The sequence below is a fragment of the Chrysoperla carnea genome, chromosome X (genome assembly GCF_905475395.1).
Source record: "Chrysoperla carnea chromosome X, inChrCarn1.1, whole genome shotgun sequence".
NCBI classification, from domain to species: Eukaryota; Metazoa; Arthropoda; class Insecta; order Neuroptera; family Chrysopidae; genus Chrysoperla; species Chrysoperla carnea.
Window position 1 is genome coordinate 15,951,988 of NC_058342.1, and position 26,381 is coordinate 15,978,368.

The window sequence follows — 26,381 nt, forward strand, 5'->3', positions numbered from 1 at the left end:
TAACACTTAAAACTATTGATGCTACCAGCAAAATTTTGGTATAGGTCTTCCTAAAATCACCTAATTAGCAAGCTGAAATTTGTCTAGTGTAAGGAGGTAAGAAATGAGGTCGAGTTCGAAAATGAGCAACATCAATTGGGTCTTGGGTTCGTAGTACTCATTTTGTAAACCGTTAGAGATAGAACTAAAGTTTAAATGTAAAAAATGTTACTTATAAAAATGAAATAACTTTTGTTTGAAACATTTTTTCGCAAACATCACTGTTTACCCGTATTGTATATATGTACTTGTTTGTTTATTAACATTTCAAACTGAGAAAGAGAAAAGAAAGATACTCATATTACTTTGTGTGTAAGAGTCGCTACCTTTCTTTACTTACATGTCGAAAGAAGCAAGCGATTGTATATTTATAAAGTTTTGTATAAATTGATCAATTCAGGTGGTTTTTTTCCTGAATGTCTTGTTTTATTTTTTTATTTTTGTAGATTTATAAAGTTGTGTAAATTAATCAATTTAGTGGCTTTTTTTTTATCTCTATAACGCTGACTGTTTTGTCTTTTTTTTTCTTTACGAAGTTTAATTTTTTCTTCTTCTGTTGCTGTTAGTGGTCTAGAAATCTGTGAATTCACTAATGCTTCAGCTTTTTTCTTAGCTCTATATCGCTGGCATCTAATTCTATTTTGGATTTTTCGTTTTTCCTCTTCTGTTATTGGTAGTGGTTTAGAAGTTTGTAAATTAAGTATTACATCAGTTTTTTTCCTAGTTCTATTTTCATCAATTTTGTTTGGACTTATGTCATCATCAGAGGATTCTAGAGATTCTTCGCCATCTTCTTGTCTTTTTCTTTCATCATCGTCTGAACCGGAAGGCATTTTCAATTCTTTCCACATAGGGTCCAGGATCTAAACAATTAAGGAAAATAAATATTTAGAAACACTAATTAAATTACAACTAGATATTCAAAGACACTTAAGGCACCTATTTAAAAATACTAAATATAACAAATACTTGAATTTAAGGCAATTGAAAATTTTGTTTAATTATTTACTTCCCTTTAAATATTTCGAAAATCAAAGCAGACATCGAAAAATTTTATTCTTATTTTGCGTCTACATTCATGAAGTTATAACAAAATTCATCAACGAAGTTGAAAATAACTTAAACAAAAATTGCAGAGTTTGATGGGGGACATCATGTTCTGGCATTAGATTGCACCTAGTTCTTTGAGTATCTTCAATAACCAATTTAGATCATAAATGGTAAGAGATAGAATTATTCTTTAAATTATGAAGTTGATTCTCATAAAAAAACTAACAAAAAATTCGTCTTAAAAATATGTCATTGTTGCATTTAATCGAAAGAAAACACACTAACTACGGAAAAATACTGTAGCCAAAAGTTGTCAAGGACAATAGGGGACATTCGCCTGTGTCCATGACTTTGACCAACAGTTATCAATAAACTTTAAGCGTATTTCTTTCGATAAAATGCAAAAATGACATATTTTTAAGTCACATTTCCTCCGAAAGTTAACGATTTTCAATAAAAAAGGGTTTTAATCAAAAATTTTTTAAGATCAACTTTCTACTTTAAAGTGTTATTCTATCTCTTACCGTTTGGGTTCAAAATTTTCTATTAAAGAAACCCGAAGAACTAGATCCAATCTGATGTCAGAACATGATATCCCCCATCAAACTGTGCAACTTTTCTTTAAGTTATTTTTCGATTGGTTACCTCAAAAACGAGATATTTAGGTGTACAGATTAAAACAGCGAAACTTGCATTTGAAATATATCAAGGTATACTAAGTTTAGTCCCAAGTTTGTAACGTTTAAAAATATTTATGCTATGAACAAAATTTTAAGATAGGTGATTATAAAATCACCTAAAGAGTCCATTTCCGGTTTCTGTGTGTCCGTCCGTGTTCATGATAACTCGAAAAGAAAATAGATATCAAGCTGAAATTTTTATAGCGTTCTTAGGAGGTAAAAAGTGGGGTCCACTTCGTAAATGAGCAAGATAGGTCAATTGAGTCTTGGATTTGTAGGACCCATTTTGTAAACCATTAGAGTTAGATACTCTTATTACTTTGTGTGTAAGAGTGGCTACCTTTCTTTACTTACATGACGTAAAAAAACAAACGATTGCATAATTAACACTGTCTATACATAGTATTTCAACAATTAACTCAATCAATTGTTGATTTTCACTTGTTTTTAATAGTTTTTAGCTAATTATTGACAAAAATATTAAGTGGTGAAAAATTTTACAACTTTTAATTAAAAATTTGGGTTTTTTCGTTTTGAGTTAATTTTGGGACACCTTCATTACAAATATTACTGGGTTTACTTAAATACGTTTTCGTCAGCGTGTCTCCGTTCATGTTGAACTAAATAATATTTCCTGCTAAATGTTTTTTTACAAATATCACACGAAGGTTTTTCTTGAATATGAACCATTTTATGCCGAACCAAATAATCTTTAATACTAAAAGATTTTTCACAAATATCACATGAAAATGGTTTTTGTCCTGAATGAATGGATTGATGTCTAGCTAAAGTGCTTCGATCCGTAAATGTTTTGTCACAGTCCTCACATGGAAATGGTTTATCTCCAGTATGAATCATTTTATGTCTAAGAAAATTACTTCGAACGATAAATTTTTTATCACATACCTCACATGAAAATGGTTTTTCCTTTTCATGAGTCTTTTTATGTTTCACTAAACTACCTCTTTGATTATACACTTTATCACACACATCACATGCAAAAGGTTTTTCTATTGTATGAATCATTTTATGACGAACTAAATCACTTCGAGTCCGAAAGTATTTTTCACAAACATCACATGAAAATGTTTTCTGTCCCGTGTGAATCAGTTTATGTCTGGTTAAACTATCCGGTCTGTTAAATCCTCTTTCACAAACATCACAATGATAATCAAAGTCTCCAACATGAACTCGTGGTGATTCTGAAATATTGTCGTCTAAGATTTCATCTTTAATAATTAACTCCGTATTTAATTCGTTTTCAAGTTTAATATTTTCGTAATTAAGTAAATGTGCTCCATTTCCACGAATTCGTCCATTAACACTGTTTTCTGGAATTACATTCTTAAATTCCACATTTTCTATTGTAACACTAACTTCTGGAATTTCAATTTTAACTTTTACTTCTTCCATGGTAACACTGTCCTCTGAAACTTCATTTTTAATTTTCCCATGTTCCATTAAAATACCATCTTCTGAAACTATATCTTTAAATTGTCCATGTTCCATTGTAAAATGTTTTAATATACTGTATTCTAGAATTTCATTTTTAATTTGGTTGTGTTCAGTTTCAATATTGTCTTCTAAAATTTCAGTTTTAATTTGGACATTTTCATCATCGCCTTCGCCTAATATCTTATCTGTGTTTATTTGTTGTTCATTCGAAAATGAATAATTATTTGCATCATAATCATCTAATATTTCACTTTTAATTAATATTAATTCAGTATCTTTTGGCTTTTCAACTTCCATATTTTCTTTTTTGATAAAAATATAATTTTTTACATCAAAACATGAATTACTTGTCATTTTCGTTATTTTTTTTTGTTTTACTAAAATTTCATTCTATTTGAGACTGCTGCCAAACTCTTTTGACTTTTTTATCTATAAGTCTGTGGTTGTTTATTCAATGACTTTTAATAGAACTCGGTGAGTAAGATCGTTCGCCATGTTGATGTTAATAATAGTAAAATAGGCAGGTATGGACTATGGAGCATCGAGGTAATGTAAGATAGAAGCGTAATAGATAGGTAATATAAGTGAATTATTGACCGCTTAAAAAGAGTACACGTACATATAAAAATCTGCCAAATTCAGTTTACTGCAAATGATTTTCATTGAAATCTGTAGCAATTAATTAGAATAACCTTTTTTGAATGTTTTTGTTCTTCCAAAATTTTGGCTATCAGAAGCCATACGATAAAATTATGATTAGCTATTTAGGAGCCACAATGGCAACAAAAATCGCCACAATGGCAAACCCGATTTAGAGGCGAAGACAACTGTTTTTTTTTAGGCGAAGACAGCTGTTTGGATAGCCACATTACGGTTCTATATTATTACTTCTATGGTTATACTCCATATTTGGTGCTTGTGAAATAGCAAACGTAACAAAATGGTAAAACCGTTTAAACGTAAAAAATGTTCCTTATTGAAAAATAAGCAACTTTTGTTTGAAACATTTTTTCATGAACATCACGGTTTATCCGTGAGGGTGCAAATTAGGCCCAAATTGTATAGTATGTATTAATATGGGAATATCAGTTATGTATGTGTGACATGTATAGGTGTAATATGTGTATATGTGTAACAGGTATATGTGTAATATGATAGAATAATCAACACAGTATTTCAACAATTAACTGAGTCAATTGTTTCTTTTCACTTGTTTTTTTTTTTTTTTTTTTTTACACACGTTAATAATTTTAATTATTCATACTATAATTAATTAAAAAAAACATGGTTATTCCAAAGTTTGAAGTTTTCACTTCCGTCGATAGTGCCCAAGTCGAACTACCTTTTGTTACTTAAAAAAAAAAAAACTAAAGACGAACAAAAAAAACTTTTTAGTACAATAATAAATAATAGTTAAAGAATTAAAATATAGCTAAAAAAACCCAAAAAATTGATTTTCCTTCGTCCATTTAAGAGAGCTATTTTCTCTCTACCCTCCATATCATAAATCTATACAAAGTAGCAAAATTTTATAAGTGGCGTAAAGAATTTATTGTTATCCTAAATTGTTCTCAAATAAGTAAATGTCCTTAAGATCCTTACAAAATGTACGAAAAACATCTATTTATAACATGTACAATATGAATATCACATAAACGCAACGATGTTCAGTTCGATTTGCAATTATTTTACCAAAATCAAATCGTCAAATTTTGTTGCCCCAAAATCTCATAATCTATTCAATAATACATTAATAATTTTATATAAATGTATGGGTACAACCCTGGCAACAATCATGATTGATGATTTTTCTATGATCGCACATATCATAAATGTATACAAAGTAGCATAACCTCAAAATTAGTGTGAAAAAATTTATTTTTAGCCCAAAATTGATCTCAAATAAGTAAATGTCCTTAAGATCCTTACAAAATGTACGAAAAACATCTATTTATAACACGTACAATATCACACAAACGCAACGATATTCAGTTCGGTCTGAAATTATTCTACCAACTCAGGCACGAATTGTAATTGCCGGTGGTGGAGTTGTTGCAAATTCTGTTGCCTATCATCTTGTGAAAAATGGTTGGAGCGATGTACTTATTTTGGATCAAGGTAGAATTGGTAGTGGCACATCTCATTTTGGATCTGGAACTTTGGGTTTGTTCAAACCGATTGCGGATAGAAATTTGATTTTATACAGTATTAAGCTTTATAATAAGCTACAAAAAATGGGATATGATATCGGTATTAAACAGTGTGGGAGCTTAAATTTAGCACAAACTAAGGATAGGGTGATTGCGTTAAGACGACGCATGGCGTATAATATACCTACTGGTTTACATTGTGAGCTTGTTTCTCGAAAGGAGTTGCAACGATTACATCCTCTGCTACGGGTTGATGACATTGAAGCAGCTGTTTGGGTACCTGAAGATTCTGTTGCAGGTAAAATTTTTAGTACACTCATTTTTAAATATTTTTGTTAACAATCGCCACACAAAGCCGCTTAATTATACCACTGCACAAAGGCTATTAACATGGTGAGAGTTATGGATTAGATGTATGAATTTTCAGAAATTAAGAAAAAAGTACTGATAACTGTTACTGTTACTAATGGATCCACGAGCGTGGATCCACCGTTGTGGGCACGATGGGCATGTCCACAACCCTAATAGACTTGTGACCTCACAATTTTCTTAAAAATACTGTAAACTCTCCCGGTCAGGTAGAACGCAGAGAGGTCCTTTTCTACTCTTCACAGAGTAAAATCTTGGTTGCATGCCCCAATGGCAGACAAAAGATTGTCCAGGCTAGCTCTCCTAAATATATACAAAGATGTGAACCTAAACCTTGAAGCTGTACAAATTTTATCAAAATCGATTCAATATTTTGTAATCGTTTGATGACATAGTTTAGAGTCTAAATTTGACACTTTGATGTGCAAACAAACACACATTTACTGTTATAATTTTCGTGAGCGAACTAACTAACATTTTACAGGTTTGTTAATTTATAATTAGTGTTAGAGCCCCACGTTAGTCTTAGAACGATGGACTAGTTAGACTTAGGTTGTGGGTTCGAATCCAGGCAGCGGCAGTGTGAACAATTTATAATTAATGGGAGTGCAGAATTGATCACATTGTCGTCACTAGGATAAGAACGAAGTAACCGACTCCACCCACATCAAAAATGTAATTGTAAATATGTTTGTAATTGAAAAAATAAAAGATTAAACGATGTGGGTGGCCTCTGTGATAAGGCGTATGTCATAAATACGGAGGTTAAACCCCCATTATTATTATAATGTATAATAAGTGTTAGAGCCTCACGACTTTGCCATGTGGAATTATACACAATACAGAATCTTTGCCAGGGCGTTATATAATTTGTAAACATCTCTTTTGTAGCAATGCAGGAATGCACTATATCGATAATGATGAAGTTCATATTCCGACTCACATTTGGCCGATTTGTATACCCTGTATATATGAAATATATATATAAAGGTACACTAAGTTTAGTTCCAAGTTTGTAACGCTTAAAAATATTGATGCTACGAACAAAATTTATTGTTTAGGAGTTCATAAAATTACCAAATTAATCCATTTCAGGACGTAAAATGTGAAGTTAAGTTCGTAAATGAGCAGCATAGGTCAATTGGATTGTGGGTCCGTAGGATCCATCTTGTAAATCGTTAGAGATAGAACAATAGTTTAAGTGTAAAAAATATTCCTTATAAAAAAATTAATAACTTTTGTTTGAAACATTTTTTCGTAAATATCATTAAAAATTAGGATAAAACTTTGGTGCCCATAATCTCCAAAAACTGTAAAAGATAGAGAAGTGAAAATTTGCAAGTGATTTGTGATTTTATGAACACCTATACCAAAATTTTGTTGGTAGGATCAATATTTTTAAGTGTTACAAACTTGAGACTTAACTTAGTATACTTTGATATATACACAGGGTATAAAAATAGAATCACTAACATGCAGCACTTACTATACAGGTTATTTCAACAATTAACTCAGTCAATTAATTATTTGTATAAATATTATCAAAATAATAAATGAGAACTGTAGGATGTCTCGAAATAAATTTCGATTTTTGCCTTAATTTCCTAGATCAATTTTTTGTATTACATAAATACGAATTTCGACTACCAATTAGTCATCATCAGTATGAATTAGCTAATCGTAATTACTATTATTGTGTATGTTACTAGTTGCTAATTTGGTGAGGGGCTGGTGCTGTTCGCCACTTTTACCTACACATTTCTTCGAACAAGTTTGACATCCAATGCAATAGATTCCCGATTGCTGTTCGTTGTTCACCATATCTTTTGGATTTTCAAGTAATTGTTTCGATTTCGTTCAACTGATGGGAGCTATTTTCAGGTTGTTCTCCAAGTTCTTTTGTTATTTTATTGATGCATTGTTGAAAATATGTTAATTTGTGCACCATTTCTTCTTATCGATGCTGTTCTGTTCTTGTTTCAATGTTGTTGAATTGTTTCTTAATATTTTGAATTTTATTTTTCGGGTCATATTCTTTATTATTTTTGGATCAAAACCGTTGTATATTGCGACTTGCTGGATGTGCTTCAACTCTTTGAAATAATTTTTGTTGGATAATGGTACTTTTATTAATCTGTTCACTAGGAAATTGAAAATGCCTAGTTTGTGTTGTGGCGAGCTGTTTTAATCTGCTGTAATGTACCTTTCAGTGTGTGTTAGTTTCCTGTACATGTCGAATTCTAGTTTCCTAGAATTGGTGCTTTTAGAAATTCTTATGTCTAGGAACGGAATTGAACCGTCTTTTTACCCCGGCTATACAATGACGAGGGTTATGTGTTTGACCGATATGTATGTATGGTCATCTGTTCGGACCTAGCTTCTAAACTACTTATCATAATTTGACAAATGAGGTACCTTTAGAAGCGTCTTGATCGCCCGCTGGTTATAGGCTGTGCTTAAATTGAATATGGCGCCCTCTAGAGGATATAAAGTTATGGTCGAAAACCAAATTTCGATTTAATTATAGCGTGTTTGGTTTCAAATTAATGGGCGTAATTAGCACTTTTCAAAAATATATATATTGCTTTACCTAGTTACGAAACTATAACCGCAAAATAGTTAAAAATATATTTATTTTCGTCTGTTCCCTCCTAGCTTCTAAATTACTCGTCATAATTTGACAAATGAGGTATCGTTAAAATCGCCCGCTGGTTATAGGCTATGTTCCGTCACATTAAATTGAATACGGCGCCCTCTAAAGAACATAAAGCTATGATAAAACTTTTCAAATATATATTTGTTGTTATACTTTCTCACGAATTTATAACACCAAAATGGTTTAAATAAAAGAAAGTTCGAAAACTAAAACCACGACAATTACAGAATCGCGCTCTTAATAGTATGAAAACAAGAAAATAGTTTCATCTGAAATTGTTATGATAAGTAACATCGTCATTACAGTCGAAGACCTCTAAGTTTAAACAGTTTTCCACAGGACCGAAAAGAGGTCCTCCGACTGTTTTATAACAATTTCAGATGAAAATATTTTCTTGTTTTCATACTTTTAAGAGCGCGATTCTGTAACGGTCGGGGTTTTATTTTTCGAACTTTATTTTTTCAACTTCTGTTGTGAAATTAAGTCCCTTTACGTTAAACGAAGTAATTTAGAATTGGAAACATACAAGTTCCACAATTGACTGAGTTAGTTGTTGAAATACCATATATAGACAGTGTTGATTACTCTGTCACATTACACATACATACATGTCACACAATATAACTGATATTCCCATATAATACATACTATACAATTTGCGCTCTCATGGGTAAACAGTGATGTTTACGAAAAAATGTTTCAAACAAAAGTTGTTTATTTTTTTATAAGAAACATTTTTCACATTTAAATTTTTGATGATAGACGGGCAAACGGCAGACAGACAGACAGACAACCGGAAATAGACTAATTAGGTGATTTTATGAACACCTATATCAAAATTTTGTTGGTAGGATTAATATTTTTAAGCGTTACAAACTTGGGACTAAACTTAGTATACCTTGGTATATTTCATATACATGGTATAAAAACCTACAAATTTACGTAGAACTACTCGTTTCCGAATTTAAACAAAATTCACTAATAACCAATTGCCAATTTGCTTGTAGTAAAAAGTAAAAGATCTTTTCTCGTTTCAGATCCTAAAAAAATATGCAACACATTGGCTGAACTTGCTGAAAAAGGTGGAGCAGTTTTTCAAGAACATTGTGCTGTGGAACGAGTCCTCACTGATAATGGAACTGTGAAAGCTGTTCAAACAGAACATGGCACTGTCCATTGTGAATATTTCATAAATTGTGCTGGTATGTGGGCACGAGAATTAGGCCTAAAATGTCAAATACCCGTGCGTATACCAGCATATCCAGCCGAACATTTTTACGCTATTACAACCGGTTTGGCAGTTAATGAAAATTTACCATGCATCCGAGACTATGATGGTTTCACGTATGCGCGAGCTTTAGATAAAGGATTAATGGTTGGATGGTTTGAAAAGGAAGCTCGTCCTGCATTCTGGGATAAGAAAGTGCCTAGGGATTGGAAAAAACATGTTCAATCGAATTTTCAACATTTTCGTAAGTAAAACTTAATTTTATAATTTTTGCTTAAAACGATCTTTCATTAATTACTTAAAGGTCCCGAGGGGAAGGAGTGGGTAAAAAAAACTCTACATGCCCTTATCTTGGGGAGAGCGCAGGGTTAAAACGCATTCTTACGTAATATTTTGTAATTCAAAATTTAATATTAGAAATATAATTCCATTTCAAATTCCGAATGGTTTTCTTCATTCTATAACGTACACTTTCATTTATATTTTATTTTAAACAAGTGAAAACAAACAATTGACTGAGTTAATTGTTGAAATGCCATGTATAGACAGTTTTGATGACGCAATCGTTTGTTTTTTGACGTCACGTAAATAAAGAAAGATTTCCACTCTTAAATAGCCACCACACACATAACTGATATTCCCATATTAATACATACTGTGGATAAACAGTGATGTTTACAAGAAAATGTTTCTAACAAAAATTGTTTATTTTTTTATAAGGAACATTTTTTACATTTAAACATTTAAACAAACCCCAATTGACCTATGTTGCTCATTTACCAACTCGACCTCACTTTTTACGTCTAAAGCACATTATAAAAATTTCAGCTTGATATCTCTTTTCGTTTTTGAGTTATCGTGATGACAGATGGACAGACGACAGACGACAGACAGACAGACATACGGAAATGGACTAATTAGGTGATTCTATGAACACCCAAACCAAAATTTGTTTATTTTTTATTAAAATTTTAAAATGTTAAATGTGATCATTTTTATCTAATTTAATTTTATAAATAATAAACTGTGAATTCTAGTGTTACTGATTCTTTTCTAACAATATTTTATTATTCTAACAAACGAAAGAGAATCTTACATATGAAGGGGGGGGGGATTCCAAATTCATGAAAATCATCCTTATGTAATTAATGTATGGCCCCAAATATGTTTTGACATTTTGTAATAGATTAACTTACAAAGCGAGAGCTAGTTTCAAATTACAAGTTTGGAATTTCCAATATATCTTTAGCACCTAAACCTAAAGGTTATTCTTGAGAATTCGTCATCTGGAGGTGAAACGGCTACAAGCAAAAAGTTCTATTTTAAGCATAAGAAACAAAAATATTCTGTCGAGGACAGAGGCACCTTAGAAAGCCCACAATTTCTTTGGTGGGATTCCTCTAAGAACAAATGGGTCTAACGGGCAATGGACGCAAACATTCTAGAAATACCTGTAGGCTTCTGCAGGTCCAAGGGTGCTTCAAACTAACCCTAAAAGTGGGACGCACTAGAATTCTCAACTATATTCTAACCCCTATAAAAATGGCCAGCTCAACTTAAAAATATTGAATTTGGATTACGTGAAAATTAGTAGATTTTAAGGTGCAATTTAGGTGCGTTAACGTTAAATTAGGTGCATAAACGATTTTCCAACAATTACAAAATTTAAACAATAGTACTTAAAAAGCTCGTAATTTTCACCTAATCCAAATTCAATATTTTTAAGTCAATCCGTTGTTCACAGAGTTTACACCATCACAAAGTGAACGCAAGAGCTAAAAACTCGTAGACTGGTGTGTTCCCCCCAGTGGCTGTATCCACTCTGTGATCCACTGGTTGGCCATGTTTTTGGTGAGGTTGAGCCAGCACGGGTATACGGGTTTTTTTGGCCCTTGCGTTCAAAAAACGAAAAAAAAAAAATTAATAGCCCAACTTAAAAAGAATGAATTTAGGTTAAGTGAAAATTAGGAGCTTTTTAGGTGCTATAGTTTAAATTTTTTTAGGGTTTCGGAAGCACTTAATCAGCACTTAAATGTTACGCCTAGGAAAAAAGAAAATATCTATTTTTATACGACAAACTGCTAGGTTATTAAATCCTGGTAAAGCTTTCTTTTTTATCAATTCTTGGAAAATTGTTTGTGCACCTAATTTATAGTTTACGCACCTAAGTGGCACATAAAAAGCTCCAAATTTTCACCTGATTCAAATTCGATATTTTTAAGCTGGGCTAATCATTTTTATGGATATTTTCAACCGGATACGGACAAATATATTTGCTCCCGGAATTCATAAACTACAAACTGGCATAACTCAACCAATTTTCAACCAAATTAGATCATCGGTATGTTCCATGTTCCTAGACTGCTTCATTCCACCGTACTAAGGATAAGCTCTTGTATTCTCAAAAATTTGTGTACCAAAAAACGACTTTGAATAAAAAAATTAAGATTTAAAACCTTTACTAACTGATTTTTTTTTACTTTATTATATTATAAATAGATTTTTCTTAAACTCGATACATATGTTCAGTTTGGTCATAATTCCAGACGATTTTTTCCGTAGGCCTTTTTTCAAGGGTACTTCCCTCTAGGCCAAAACAGGATTTTTGGGGTTTTCTCAAAAACGGCTTTAACGATTTCGATTAAACTTGGCACAAGACTAGACCTTAAGGTGTTCCTAAGTTTGATATAACTCCCGTCTGGGACCCCTCCCCCAGAGCCGTGGAGCTGGAGGGGATGAAATCGTCAAAAGTGGTGAAATAAATCCTACCCAAATTTGATAAAATATCATTTAAAATGTCTTTTTAAGTAACTTTTGTAACTTGATAATCTTTGCTTAACCTCACCCTTACCAAACTACATCCTTCTAAATATTATATTAAATCCAATAAATACCTAAGCTGTTCCTCATTACTTGTTTTTTAATAATTCTCACAATTGGCTGCTTTCAATAAAAATATTATAAGAATAATATATCAATTTTATAATATAATAAAGTCTTGTCCGGTGTTTCGGACCGTTTATTAATTTTAGTGCCATTATGGGAAAATGCTGTACATCGTTTACCAATATTGAAAAGTGTTTCGAGACCACAATTAACAAATTCACCAGATAATTTTACACCAGATGGGAGATGGATTTTAGGTGAAACTGCTGAAGTTAATAATTATTTTGTTGCTGTTGGAATGAATGGCAATTCATTACAAGGTGCTGGCGGTATTGGGAAAGCGGTAGCCGAGTGGATTATTGAGGGAAAACCTACCCAAGAGTTATTACCATTTAGTGTACAAAGATTTTTAGATTTGCATAATAATCGTCAGTATTTACAACAACGAACTAAAGAAGTTGTCGGAAGGTATTTAAATTCTTTTGAACGAAATGAGTTTTTTTATAGAACTCAATCAAACAATTAAAGGAACAAACTGTTTACATAAAATTTCAAACAGCTGTATCTCTGTGAAAAATCATCATATTTAGACCCAAAATAGCCGATTCGAAAATTTATTTTTTATAGTTTTAGAATCCATGGCTTAAAAACCACCACTTGCCGCTTTGAATGGAGGGTTGAAAAAGTGAGAAATGTTATCACTAAATTTTATTTGAAGTTTAGAATCCAATATGCCAGGGCTTAAGGATGTAGGAGCACCAAGCCAACTTTTAATTGAAAAGCTTGATTTTTTTATATGAAGTTGGACTAAGTATAAATCAATTCTGAAAATTTTAGGGGGAAACGATCTAAAGTAGACATATTTAACATTGGTTTTATGGTAAAACGAAAGATGGATGATATCTTTAATAAATTGATGAAAACAAAAAAAAACGTTGTGTCCGACTAATTAAGGATGTATGAGCACGGTAGTGAGGACACAAATTTAAAAAATAATATTTTTCAGTTTTGATGGTGAATTATGTTATAACTTGACAATATAAGACGAAAGGTAATAATAAAATTATTCGATATCTGGAGTAATTTTCAAAATATCGAAAATTAAAAATTTTGTTTAATTACACAGGTCTGCGACTAAAAAACTGCATAGGATTTTTTTACATTATCTTATAGATTTCGAACTCCCAAAAACAGGAAAACTATTCAAAACATTCTATCACATAGGTTTTTATAGATATTAGTAACTAGTCTTTAAATAGCAATATATAGTATTTTATAGTAATATTATGTAAAACTAGTCTTAAAGTATTATTATATAGTATTTTATAGTAATATTATATTAAACTAGTTTTAAAGTATTATTATTGCACAATAAAAATAAATTAGCATCGCTTCCAATGAGTTATTCTGTGTATATGGAAGAAAACTAACTATAACAATTTGGCCATTTCCCTGGAAAGAATCTAATATCAGGACCATCAATGGATGGATATTGTTAAGAACACTCGAAAGCTTGTTTATTTCTTTTAATAAATGAGCTATAAAAAATTTCGTTATGAGCTTTTTGGACTAAGATATTTCCTTTCCAAGCAAAATTTATCCTTCTGGATTTAAAATCCTGTATCTTCTGGACTAATCATCGCACTGAAATTTTTATCAAATCGTATGAAAACTGTCTTCTTTTAAGGTAGCATGAGAACCAGGGCAATTTTAGATTTAGGTTTGAAATTATTTGTGCCTTTTTTTCACTTCATGAATGTAAACGAAAAATAAGAATACAATTTTTCGATGTCTGTTTTGGTTTTGAAATATCGGAAGCTAAATAACACAGGTCTGCAAAAAAAAAAATTTTTTGTCAGCTGCATGAGAAATTTTTACCAAATTATATGTTTTAGAATGCGCTAATTTCAGAATTGATGGCCATTTTTTTCTATCACGTAAGGTAAAAGCACTCGTTTATTAAAAATTATATAGTAGCCTGCAAGCATAGTGACATCCCATATTGCCTGGTACCGTCTCTCGATATCGCGGGCATCCTGATGAAACCGCTCCCCCTGTTCTTCACTGTAAGCTCCCAGGTTTCCAGAAAAAGATTCTATGTGGGAGTGTAAAAAATGGACTTTCAGGCTTATCTTGCAGCCTTGAGCTTTGTATGCTGCTAGTTAAACAATGTTTTTGTAGTCAGGATCCTTAGTATTTCCCAAAAACTTTCGCACTACATCCTTGAACGATACCCAAGCTTCTTTTTCCTTCTCAATCATACTTTCCAGAAAGAGGGTGCCAGTTAAAAGCCTTCTTATGTCGGGGACGGTGAAAACTCCCTCTTTCAACTTTGCTTCTGACAGCTTCGGAAATTTTGTACATAGATAAATCAATCCCAATTTGATGTGGAGAGGTGGAAACAAAACTTTTTCTGGCGGCACCAAAGTAGTATTGATCACATTTTTCTCCCCAGGTTTATAAGTTTCTCGGGGTGGCCAATCACTTTTAGTCCATTCCTGTTTTCTGGCTCTACTATCCCATAAGCATAAGAAGCATAGGTATTTAGTATAGCCTGCCTGCTGACCCAAAAGCATCGTGAGTATTTTGAAGTCGCCATAAACTATCCCTTAATGGTCCTGATATTTGATTCTTTCCAGGATAATGGCCAAATTGTTAAAGTTAGTTTTCTTCCATATGCACAGAATATCTCATTGGAAGCGAAACTAATTTATTTTCATTGTGCAATAATAATATTTTAAGACTATTTTAATATAATATTACTATAAAATACTATATAATACTACTTAAAGACTAGTTTATGTTGTTACTAATATCTATAAAAACCTATGTGATAGAATGTTTTGAATAGTTTTCCTGTTTTTGGGAGGTCAAAATCTATAAGAAAATCCCATGCAGTTTTTTAGTCGCAGACAAAATTTTTAATTTTCGATATTTTGTGTTATATTGTCAAATTATAACATAATTCACCATCAAAATTAAACATTTTTTAGAATTTGTGTCCTCACTACCGTGCTCATACACCCTTAATTAGTTGAGCACAATGGATTTTTTTGTTTTCAATAATTTATTAAGGTTTTAACTTTAATTTAATTAGTTTTTTTTTAATTTCCACCAACTAGATTTGGAGAAATCTATGAAAATATATCATCCATCTACCGTTTCCCATAAGCTCAATGTTAAATATGCCTACTTTTGAAGTCATTCATTTATTTAAATAATCGGGCAACCCTCTTCCCCCTAAAATTTTCAGAATTGATTTATACTTAGTCTAACTTCATATAAAAAAATAATCAAGCTTTTTATTTAAAAGTGCCTTGGTGCTCGTTCATCCTTAAAAACTTAGCTCCTTTGTATTCTCGCGCCTGCAGGCACGTGTCTACTTTGCCTTACGGGTAATCCGCCTCTGACTATAATTAGGTTTCCGTTCCTAAATGACAAGTAATCCTTCTAATTTTACCAATCACGCCTGAATATCAAAATCAATTTTTTTAAAACTAGAATTCTTATAACTTAGCTATCTGATTTATTCTTTTTAGACATTACGCCATTTTGTATCCACATCAGTGTGAATATAAATATGCAAGGAAACTTCGTTGTTCACCGTTGTACATTGCACTAGAAAGTCGCGGAGCTGTATTTGGTATTAAGATGGCATATGAACGAGCATTATATTTCGATACTTCTTATAAAAGTATGTAATTCATTTTATGATTTTAATCGATACTATTTTTTTGTGGAAATAAATCTGTTCTGGAACTCAAAAAAAATTTGTGAAGTAAAACTACCTTTGAAAAAGTCTGAATATATCAAATAAATTGTTATTAATCAATCATTTAATGACAGAAAATGGTAATAAATTGAGACTCTTTAGGAAGAAATATTCTGAGTTCTCCTAGAAGACTTTTTCAGAATTAGGCAGAGATTTTATGGAAATTTAGTTAGCAAAATAGAGAAAAGTGCATATGGCCATTCTTTTGACGAAATTTTTCAACGGAAATGTATTTCATAGGAATGCTAGAATGATGTCAGATACCGAACGATCAAGCAGGCTTTTTTAGGCCTGAAATTGATGCTGTGGGCGTGGACGACGTTTATTTTATGAAGACGGAGACGCAGGCCATACAACTAACTGGTGGAAAATGGTTCTATTGCGTAATTTCTCTCTAAATGGAAATTTTTATTGGCCGCCGAGATCGTGTGAATTAAAAAAAATTTCATCAAAAGAATGGTCATATGCAAGAAGAGTCGCGGCTGATATTTGACCGATATTGTGTTCCAGTACTAATCTCAGAGCTTGTACTATGGATTAAAATAAAATTATCAGCTCTTTTCACAAAAATGACACCTTTTATTGAAAGACACTATACTTCAAACTTTGAATAATATGTTACTATGATATTTTTAGGAGGTGATAAATTACCAACTATGCCACCAGGTAGTTTTTTTAAGCCCAAGTTTTTCGATTTTATGAAACAAGAATATTTAGCATGCAGAGAAGGTGTTGGCGTAATTGATATGTCTTCATTTTCAAAAATAGAAATTAAGGTTTGTAAAAAAATTCAAATATTAATTGGTCTTATCTTTATTCCAATTTTCAAGTAATCTTGATTTCGAACCCAAATTCTGCACCTGACAAATGACATGACAAGTGAGAATTAATTTTCGATTTTGGTCTAATTTCCAGATAATTTTTATACCATGTGTATATGAAATATTTCAAGGTATACTAAGTTTAGTCCCGAGTTTGTAACGCCTAGGTGTTCATCACCTAATTAGTTCATTTCCGGTTGTCTGTCTGTCTGTCGTCTGTTCGTCTGTCATCACGATAACTCAAAAACGAAAAAAAATATCAAGTTGAAATTTTTACAGCGTGCTCAGGATGTAAAGTGTGGTAGAGAACGTAAATGAGCAACATAAGTCAATTGGGTCTTGTCAAATGTAAAAAATGTTCCTTATAAAAAAATAAACAACTTTTGTTTGAAACATTGTTTTGTTAACATAACTGTTTACTCACGAGGGCGCAAATTAGATGCAAATTTTATAGTATGTATTATATGGGAATATCAGCTATCTAAAAGTGGATATCTTTCTTTACTTACATGTCATAAAAAAACAAACGATTGCGTCATCAACACTATCTATACTTGGTATTTCAATAATTAACTCAGTCAATTGTTTGTTTTCACTTGTTTTGTTTTCAATAGTGTCCGACGGAAACTGAAATTTCTATCGATCCGAAACCGAACCTTCGGTATCTGCCACAGTTTCGGCCGAAACCGAAACTGAAACTTTTTTAGATATGTTAAAAATTGATTGAATTATACACGTGTTTTACACGTGTTAAATCAAATAAAAAACAATAATTGAGTTTAATTAATATAAGAATAATGGGGGTTTAACCTCCGTTTTTGTGACATGCGCCTTATTACATAGGCCACCCACATCATTATTTGTTAATCTTTATTTATTCAATTTATACAAACATATTTACAATTACATTTTTGTTGTGGGTGGAGTCGGTTACTTCGTTCTTGTCCAAGCGACGACAATGTGATCAATTCTGCACTACCATTAATTATAAATTGTTCACACTGTCGCTGCCTGGATTCGAACCCGCAACCTAAGTCTAAATAGTCCAACGTTCTAAGATAACGCCTTAGACTGCTCGGCCGTTTAGGTTCTTAAACTGTCACTTTAGGAGTTTAATTTAATGAATAAACTAATAATAAAATAATACTGTGTTTCCTCACAGTTAAAATCAATAAACAAGTATAGCGATAGCAGGCAGTTGTTTCAATGTTTGGGTGGTTAAATTAAATAAAACCAAATCCAAGAACGCATACACAACACAACACATAAAGTCACAACAAAATTACACCGAACTGGTCGGCAAACTCGTTTCGGTGTGGCTGAAAGTTTGGTAGATTTTCTGCCGAAACCGAAACTGGTGCCGAAAATTGCCGAAACCGAACCTTCGGTTAGACACTAGTTTTCAATAATTTATTAAGTTTTTAACTTTAAATAATTTTTTTTCCACTTACTAGTTTTGGAGAAATCTATGAAAACATATCATCCATCTATCATTTTACCATAAAAACAATTTTAAATATTATTACTTATTGTTGTTGTTTACTTATAATATTATGCATACGATATTTACATCATGATCTATTCGATTATTTTTGATGTAATATGATACATACAGGCTTAACTAAATATTGACAAATATCTTGTCTAGTAATCTTAATTAAAGAGAATTGAAAACAAGTGAAAACAAACAATTGACTGAGTTAATTGTTGAAATACCATGTATAGATGACGCAATCGTTTGTTTTTTGACGTCACGTAAATGAAAAATTTCCACTCTTAAATAGCCACCACACACATAACTGATATTCCCATATTAATACATACTGCAAAATTTTCACCTAATTAGCGCCCTCGTGGATAAACAGTGATGTTTACAAGAAAATGTTTCAAACAAAAGTTGTTAATTTTTTTATATGGAATATTTTTTATATGTAAATGTTTGTTCTATCTCTAACGGTTTACAAGATGGGTCCCACGGACCCAAGACCCAATTGACCTATGTTGCTCATTTACGAACTAGACCTCACTTTTTACGTCTTAAGCACACTATAAAAATTTCAGCTTGATATCTCTTTTCGTTTTTGAGTAATCGTGATGACAGGCGGACAGACGACAGACAGACAGACACACGGAAATGGACTAATTAGGTGATTCTATGAGCACCTAAACCAAAAATTTTTTCGTAGCATCTATATTTTTAAGCGTTAGAAACTTGGGACTAAACTTAATATACTATGTATTTTTCATATACATGGTATAAAAAAAATACACTCGAATCCGGATTTCTTGAATTCATGTCAAGGATCAATGGATTAATGTTTTTTTTTTCAATTCTCTTTAATTAAGATTACTAGACAAGATATTTGTCAATATTTAGTTAAGCCTGTATGTATCATATTACATCAAAAATAATTGAATAGATCATGATGTAAATATCGTATGCATAATATTATAAGTAAACAACAACAATAAGTTATAATAATAAATAAGTGGATAAACAAATGAAAAACATCATTGAGTTGAAAAAATTGCATTCGTGTCTAGAACTCGAATAGCCTAATTGGTAGGGCGCTTGACATTAATCCAAGAAGTCCGGGTTCGAGTGTATTTTTTTCAATTCTCTTTAATTAATGTTAAATATGCCTACTTTTGGAGTCATTTATTTATTTTAGTAAAAGAACAACAACTTCCTAAAATTTACAAAATTGATTTAGACTTAGTCCAACTTCATATAAAAATTAATCAACACTTTTTATTTATAATTACCTTGGTGCTCGTACATGCTTAAGTGTCCTATATGTTCTCAATTTGTCTTCTGCTTTGACCCTCATATTTCGAACAATTTTTACATCCAATGCAATAGATTTTCGACTGTTGTTCGTTGTTTACTATATTTACTCTTAACTGTTTTTGATTATTTGAAATCACTTTTTTTTTCAGTCGACCAGCAAATCAGAAGTATTAAATTACCTGCAGCAATTATGTTCGAACGATGTCGACATACCAGTTGGAAGTATTACTCATACTGGTATGCAAAACGAACGTGGTGGCTACGAAAATGATTGTATGCTTGTGAGGCAAGATGAAAATAATTTTTTCATGGTATCACCATCCAGTCAACAAACACGAATTTACGAATGGATGTCCCAGAATTTACCATTCAAGCATTCGATCAGCTTAAATGATGTGACCTCCATGTATACGGTTATTAATACAGTTGGACCAAAAGCATCCGCATTGTTAAATGAACTGTCAAGTTCGGAATTGAGTTTAGGACCGTATAGGTATCGGAAATGTAATATTGGTTATGCTTCGGATGTTATGGTTATGGCATTCACTCATACCGGTGAACCGGGTTATTGTTTGTATGTACCGTCCGAGTATGCTTTACATGTTTACGAAAAATTAATTACGGTAAGAAAAGGGCACTGTCGGTAGTGAAAAATAAATTATGAAATTTGAAAAAAGTAAAAATTATGTTAAAATATTCTGATTTTGAGTCATAAAAGCACATTTTTATTTTATAATATTAAAATTAAAAATCGTAATTTTTAAACTGTATATCACGTGATCTAAAACGCGGACAAGCCCTGGTGTGATGTCATATCGATATGAACTATAGACCATCAGTTAGTTCAGTGTAGGCAGTCTATCAAACTTATTTGTGTTATTTCGTATAATGATGCCGATATTACGTCACCAAATTGGATGCCCGCGTTTTTGACAGTTTAAAAAAAGTTTAAAATATAATTTAAGTTTTTGATAAGAAAGCGTGTGTATTTTTCCGAAATAAATTTTTGGTAGCTTTTTATTAGCAAAATCAACATTTTGAAGTACTTTTTCAAATATAGTAGATAAACTCTCGAGTAACGAGTTAGGACCGATTACATAACAAAACTCCCGAAAACTCCAGGAGACGACGGGGAAGCGTTTACTCTGGACACCAGGTACCTCTGAGACCAATTTTGTCGCAATATTAGTGCTCAGCGACCCAAAAAAACCCCATGTAACAAGTTTGAAATCATTTCAACCACTATTAACCGAATTGTGAAGAAACGGTTTTTTTTCGCTTATTTATGATCGTTTTTATCTTAATTTCTTGCAAGCACGTAATAAGCATTTAATTACCACGCTTAGTTTATACCTGATTAAGCATTCTTACTAGTTTTAGAGAGACCTAATTTTTTTTATCCATTGTTTTGCGAAATTTTAGGCTTTCGTTTATTAACTAGGCAATTTCACGATCATGACCCTTTAGCACTTAATAAACACCTAATTATGTTTCCTTAACATTCATTATTTTATTATTATTTTCATTGCGTTGCTAGCATCAAATAATGTTAGCAATGCAACTTTGAGTATTGAGTTGCGGTGTAGGTTACATAGCACCTAATTTCTGATTTTGGTACCTAATTAGTACCTAAAAAGAACCTAATTTTTTTAATACAATTTCCGTACTTTGCGTCGCTGGCGTAACAGAGCTGCGAAATCGGTCCAAAGAATTTCGAAAAATTTTGACTACAGATTATAAACATTAAAGTTTTGCTGCTTATGACTTCAAATTTACCGAAAATGTTTCTTATAAGTTGTAGTATCAGGAAATAAAAAATTCATTTTCAGACCCTGTTCTCCCCTTAAGATAAGCGTGGATCCACAGATTGTATGAGCAATTTTTGATTAATTTCATATTTTTATTATGTTTATGTTCTTACTTCTTTTCTGATTTGAATCACTAATAAATTTTTTGATATGATTTTAGGTTGGAAAAGATTACGGCGTACGTGATGTTGGTACTTTAGCACAACGATGGATGAGAATTGAAAAATTTATTCCATTTTGGGCAGAAGAATTAACTAGCTTTACTACACCTTTTGAAGCTGGTCTTGATTATACTGTTAAATTGCAGGTGAGTTTTGGATTTTAAACGTCCATAACATAGGATTTTTTAGGGTGGGGCGGGTCCATTTTAGGTGACATTTCACTTCAGAGTCTGAGGCCCCAAGATTCTAATCGAGGATAGTTTATGAATCGTTCGAAGAACTGAACTACCTGGCACTGAATAACAGTCAGATTTATCTGTATACCAGACCACTCTGGTGTTAAAGAGAACGAGGCAGCAAACTCGTTGGCACAATTAAGATCGTCTCAAATACCCCTATCATCTGATCCTGTCTGAAATCCACCGAATCAAGGAGTGGCTCCGACAAGCCCATTTTGATTACTGAGATTTTGCGCAGGGCATGCGTACAAGCTAAGTTGTGTATACCCTCACCTAGACTATTTGACTGAGCTCGGTTGAAACTCACTAGAACACCTTCATGACTTGGAGATCACAGATGATTCATTCCACTTATAAGGCCTGTACAGAGGACGATAAAATATCCATATATATATATTGTTTGCAACTGCAGAAACTTGCAAGCAGTCAGGTAAAGAATGTTTGGGCTCTAAACTTTGGATCTATCCACCCTGGGAGCAATCCCGGCGAAAGAAAAATGGACTTTCTAGCAACGGCAGAATCATATACTTTCATCTGCTTAAAATTGCACTCCTTACACGAAGACGTTTCGTCTTCGGATGAAAACTTGTTCTCAAGGAGAGCATAAAGGACTCCTTGATCTAGATGCTAGGGAACCCTTCGATTAGTATTATTATTATTCCATAGGAAGGCTAAGGATGAAAAAAACTTATAGCAAACTATAGTTCGTATATAAACTTAAAGGAGGGGAGAAGGGGCTACGATTAGTATGATATCATTGCGACAGTCTTAATCGGCATTTGGAATGTCCTTGAATAATTAATTTCATGAGAATTGATAACTGTTTTTTATTTTTTAGAAAGAATTTTTTATTGGAAAAGATGCATTGGTAAACCAAAAAAAATTTGGAGTCAAACGACGTTTGGTTTTATTTCATTTAAATGACATTGATCCAGAATCTGATATCTGGCCATGGGGAGGAGAACCATTATATCGAAATGATAAATATGTGGGAACGGTCACTTCTGCTGGGTGAGTATTTTAAATAGTCATTAATTAATCAAGTTAGCCTTAGTAAAAAAAACTGTACTTTTTTAGGGATTTTAATATTAGAATTTTAACTGCACAAAATCTTTAAGATAATTTATCTTAAAGATTTTGTCTTTAGTCCTATAGTCCAGGAATTAGGTCTGCTAATCTTTTCTAAACGCTATTAAATTAAAGTTCTACTAGACATCGAAGTTTACTTTTTACGAACTACACTACTAACTACCATCAGTTTTGAGAGACTCTCCTTTTATTAAAACTGCACTTTTCGTTATATTTTTTCTATTCTAGAGACCTATTTTTTCTATTCAATCAGTCAAGTTATGAACGATTTTGTAAGCAGTCATTAAATATGCTTTTATCTCAAGAACGAAAAACCAATTCGAACATCAAATTCAAGGGGAAAAATTTCATAAAAGGAGAGTGACACGTGCTGTGTGTCAGAAAAAACACTGAAGTTTTTTTTTGCAAATGGTCTTAAATTACCCATTTCTTAACAATAATTCCAATTTTGAAGTTTATCTGAGTAGCGCATCTTCAAGAATACTTCTTTGTCTTCAAAATGTGCCTTCGTAGAGCACAAAAGAACCAAAGATAATAATAAACTTATATTTCTGTAAATGTATTTCCAAGCGAAATTGACACATCTGGATTTAAAATCTTTTGAAATAATCAGAGCAATCAAATTTTTCGGGAATGCGAATATCTTGGTACAAATAGCGCGTACGGGAACTTTGTATAGCTCATTTTCAAGAAAATAAACAAACTTTAGAGTGGTCTTAACAAATTTGTTAAAAAATAATTTTTAAAATTTTAGTACTCATTTTCATTTCTCATTCTTTCAACCTTAAAAAGTTGAAATGGGTGATAAAACTGTTTGAGCAATAGTTTACAAAATTAAATTTTGTGTTAAAAAAATTTTTCTTTAATACTTTGGTTGTGTATATTAATGAGAAACAGTTGAATGGTATCGTAAATGGTATCGAACGTAATGAATTCATTTTGAATAGTTAATTGAAATTAAATTGAGAAAAAGCTTTTAAACCAAGTGTGTCAAGCCAGCCTAAAAACAGAACAGAAAGAAAGTCGGTGCACGTATTTTTTACGGTTATTAGTTGTAAACATATTATAATAGGGTATTCCACTATTTTTGAAAAAGTACTTCAAAATACTGATTTTGCTAATAAAAGCTACCAAAAATTTATTTCGGAAAAATACACACGCTTTCTTGCCAAAAATTTAAGGACGTTCATGCGTCAACGATATTAGTAGAGAAATTAAAAACAATATGATAAAGCGATAGTTTAAATGATTTTCTATGATTTAAAACAGGAAAAATATCCTGTTATCGAATTAATTTCATTAAATTTTAAGTTTAAAAAGTGACTAAAAGTAAGGTTTAACATGAGACTAAATGGAAAATATAAATCGATATTTTTCAAAAATTATATCGATAACCATACTTGAAACTTTTACCAGTTAACTATTATTTAAACTTTTAATAGAATTTAAAAAAAAATTCTATTTTCTACTAATTAAAATTCTTTAAAATTTACATACTATGAACGCACATAACAAAACAGGTACACGCATGAACGTCCTTAAATTAAATTTTAAACCTTTTTTAAACTGTCAAAAACGCGGGCATCCAATTTGATGACGTAATATGGGTATCACTTTACGAAATAACACAGATAAGTTTGACAGATATATTCATAGACATCTGATTATAAGAAATATAAATACTTATTATCTATGTATATATTATACTCAGCTGTTTACACTGAACTAACTGATGGTCTATGACTCATACCGATATGACATCACAGCAGGGCTTACCCGCGTTTTAGGTCACGTGATATACAGTTTAAAAATTCAGATTTTTAATTTTAATATTTTAAAATAAAAATGTGCTTTTATGACTCGAAATCAGAATATTTAAGTATATTTTTACATAAATTTTAACTTTTTTCAATTTTCATGATTTATTTTTGACTATACCCTATTATACGTGCTACCAACTTGATGAACTAAATGATTTTATATGTCAAAGACAGAACATTTAGAATAAGTTCAACACTTTCGTGATTGAACGGCCTTAACATATTTAAAACTAGTTTACAACACTCTAGGGAGACAACAGCCTTAAAACCCGCTATAAATATTTCCAATTTTAGCCAAGTTACAAAAAGCATTTAATTGTTTTAGGTACGGTTTCCAAACAGATAAATTGGTATGTTTAGGATACATTTGCCGTGGCAAAGAATACGACGGTGAAGATAAAACAATTTCAAATGAGTATATAATATCAAAAGATGCAGTTTATGAAGTTGATATTGCTGGACATCGTTTTAAAGCAACTCCACACATTCATCCACCGGCTTTAAACAATGTTCCAGTACAAACGACATATAAACCGAAAGTTGTTCGGTATAAAAGTGATATAGCTGCATAATTTTAATACATAGTTCATATTTTTATTTGAAAACCTGTGATTTTAGAACCTAATTTTGTTTTTAAATAAATAAATAGGAGGTGTAACCAATCTTATACGCGAACCCTTGTGGAAATCAATCTGTTTTGGAATATTTAGTTTGAAATTCAAAAAAATTATATGTGAAGTAAAAGTATCTCTGAAAAAGTCTGAATATATTAAATAAATTTTTAATCAATCATTTAATGACAGAAAATGATAATAGTTAGAGTTCTCCTAGAAGACTTTTTCAGAATTAATCAGAGATTTTATGGAAATTCAGTTATCAAAATAAAGTAAGAGTAAGACTTTTTCAGAATTAATCAGTAAAATTTAAAACATTCAACATTTTCAAAAAATTAATTATTGTAGGTTTTACTTTTATCATATTGACTTCTTTTTAAGAAAAATAAAAATTTGCCAGGAAATTATTTAGAGAATTTCTGACTTATTGATTAGCTCAGAAGAGTAACCAGAGTGATTGTATATTCAATATATTTATACACATGATGTCGACATTTCTCTTGTGCGAATGACCATATATTTAATATAAAAATTAATTATTCAGTACATTAAGGACGATTATTTCGAAAATGTAAGCAAGCTAAACTTTTTCGCTCAACTGAGAGCATAGTTTGAGCAATGTGCCATTTCTAGCAAACTCGTCGGCTTCACCATTTCCTGGAAAAATCATGTGTCTCAATACCCTTACTAGATTTACATTTATTTTTTTCGCAAGCTTAAGTAAGGACGTACGGCAGTAAAATGCTACCTTTG

At 31.5% G+C, this 26,381-nt stretch overlaps 2 protein-coding genes across 2 annotated transcripts; one reads left to right on the forward strand and one right to left on the reverse strand.

Annotated features, from left to right (window-relative positions):
• Positions 1-473: 473 nt before the first annotated feature.
• On the reverse strand, positions 474-3,578 carry LOC123302977 (zinc finger and SCAN domain-containing protein 31-like). Its single transcript, XM_044886072.1, has 2 exons — positions 2,676-3,578; positions 474-902 (listed from the first exon to the last, which is right to left on the reverse strand). The coding sequence occupies exons 1-2, from the start codon at positions 3,576-3,578 to the stop codon at positions 474-476; spliced, it is 1,332 nt and encodes a 443-aa protein (XP_044742007.1).
• Positions 3,579-5,070: 1,492 nt separating this feature from the next.
• LOC123302331 (pyruvate dehydrogenase phosphatase regulatory subunit, mitochondrial-like) lies at positions 5,071-25,711 on the forward strand. Its single transcript, XM_044885219.1, has 9 exons — positions 5,071-5,672; positions 9,437-9,871; positions 12,660-12,981; positions 16,053-16,207; positions 16,922-17,061; positions 20,047-20,520; positions 21,866-22,012; positions 22,944-23,116; positions 25,340-25,711. The coding sequence occupies exons 1-9, from the start codon at positions 5,135-5,137 to the stop codon at positions 25,584-25,586; spliced, it is 2,631 nt and encodes an 876-aa protein (XP_044741154.1). The 5' UTR covers positions 5,071-5,134; the 3' UTR covers positions 25,587-25,711.
• The last annotated feature ends 670 nt before the right edge of the window (positions 25,712-26,381 follow it).

What these genes read in the sequence shown, in the direction of transcription:
- LOC123302331 (XM_044885219.1), top strand. Translation starts at nt 5,135, where the DNA reads ATGTCCTTAAGATCCTTACAAAATGTACGAAAAACATCTATTTATAAC. An exon ending in TTTCAAAAATAGAAATTAAG is followed by an intron (nt 17,062 to 20,046) that starts GTTTGTAAAAAA and finishes TTTTTTTTTCAG; the next exon opens with TCGACCAGCAAATCAGAAGT. An exon ending in GGAACGGTCACTTCTGCTGG is followed by an intron (nt 23,117 to 25,339) that starts GTGAGTATTTTA and finishes TAATTGTTTTAG; the next exon opens with GTACGGTTTCCAAACAGATA.
- LOC123302977 (XM_044886072.1), bottom strand. Translation starts at nt 3,578, where the DNA reads ATGACAAGTAATTCATGTTTTGATGTAAAAAATTATATTTTTATCAAA. An exon ending in AAAAACCATTTTCATGTGAG is followed by an intron (nt 903 to 2,675) that starts GTATGTGATAAA and finishes TTAATTGTTTAG; the next exon opens with ATCCTGGACCCTATGTGGAA.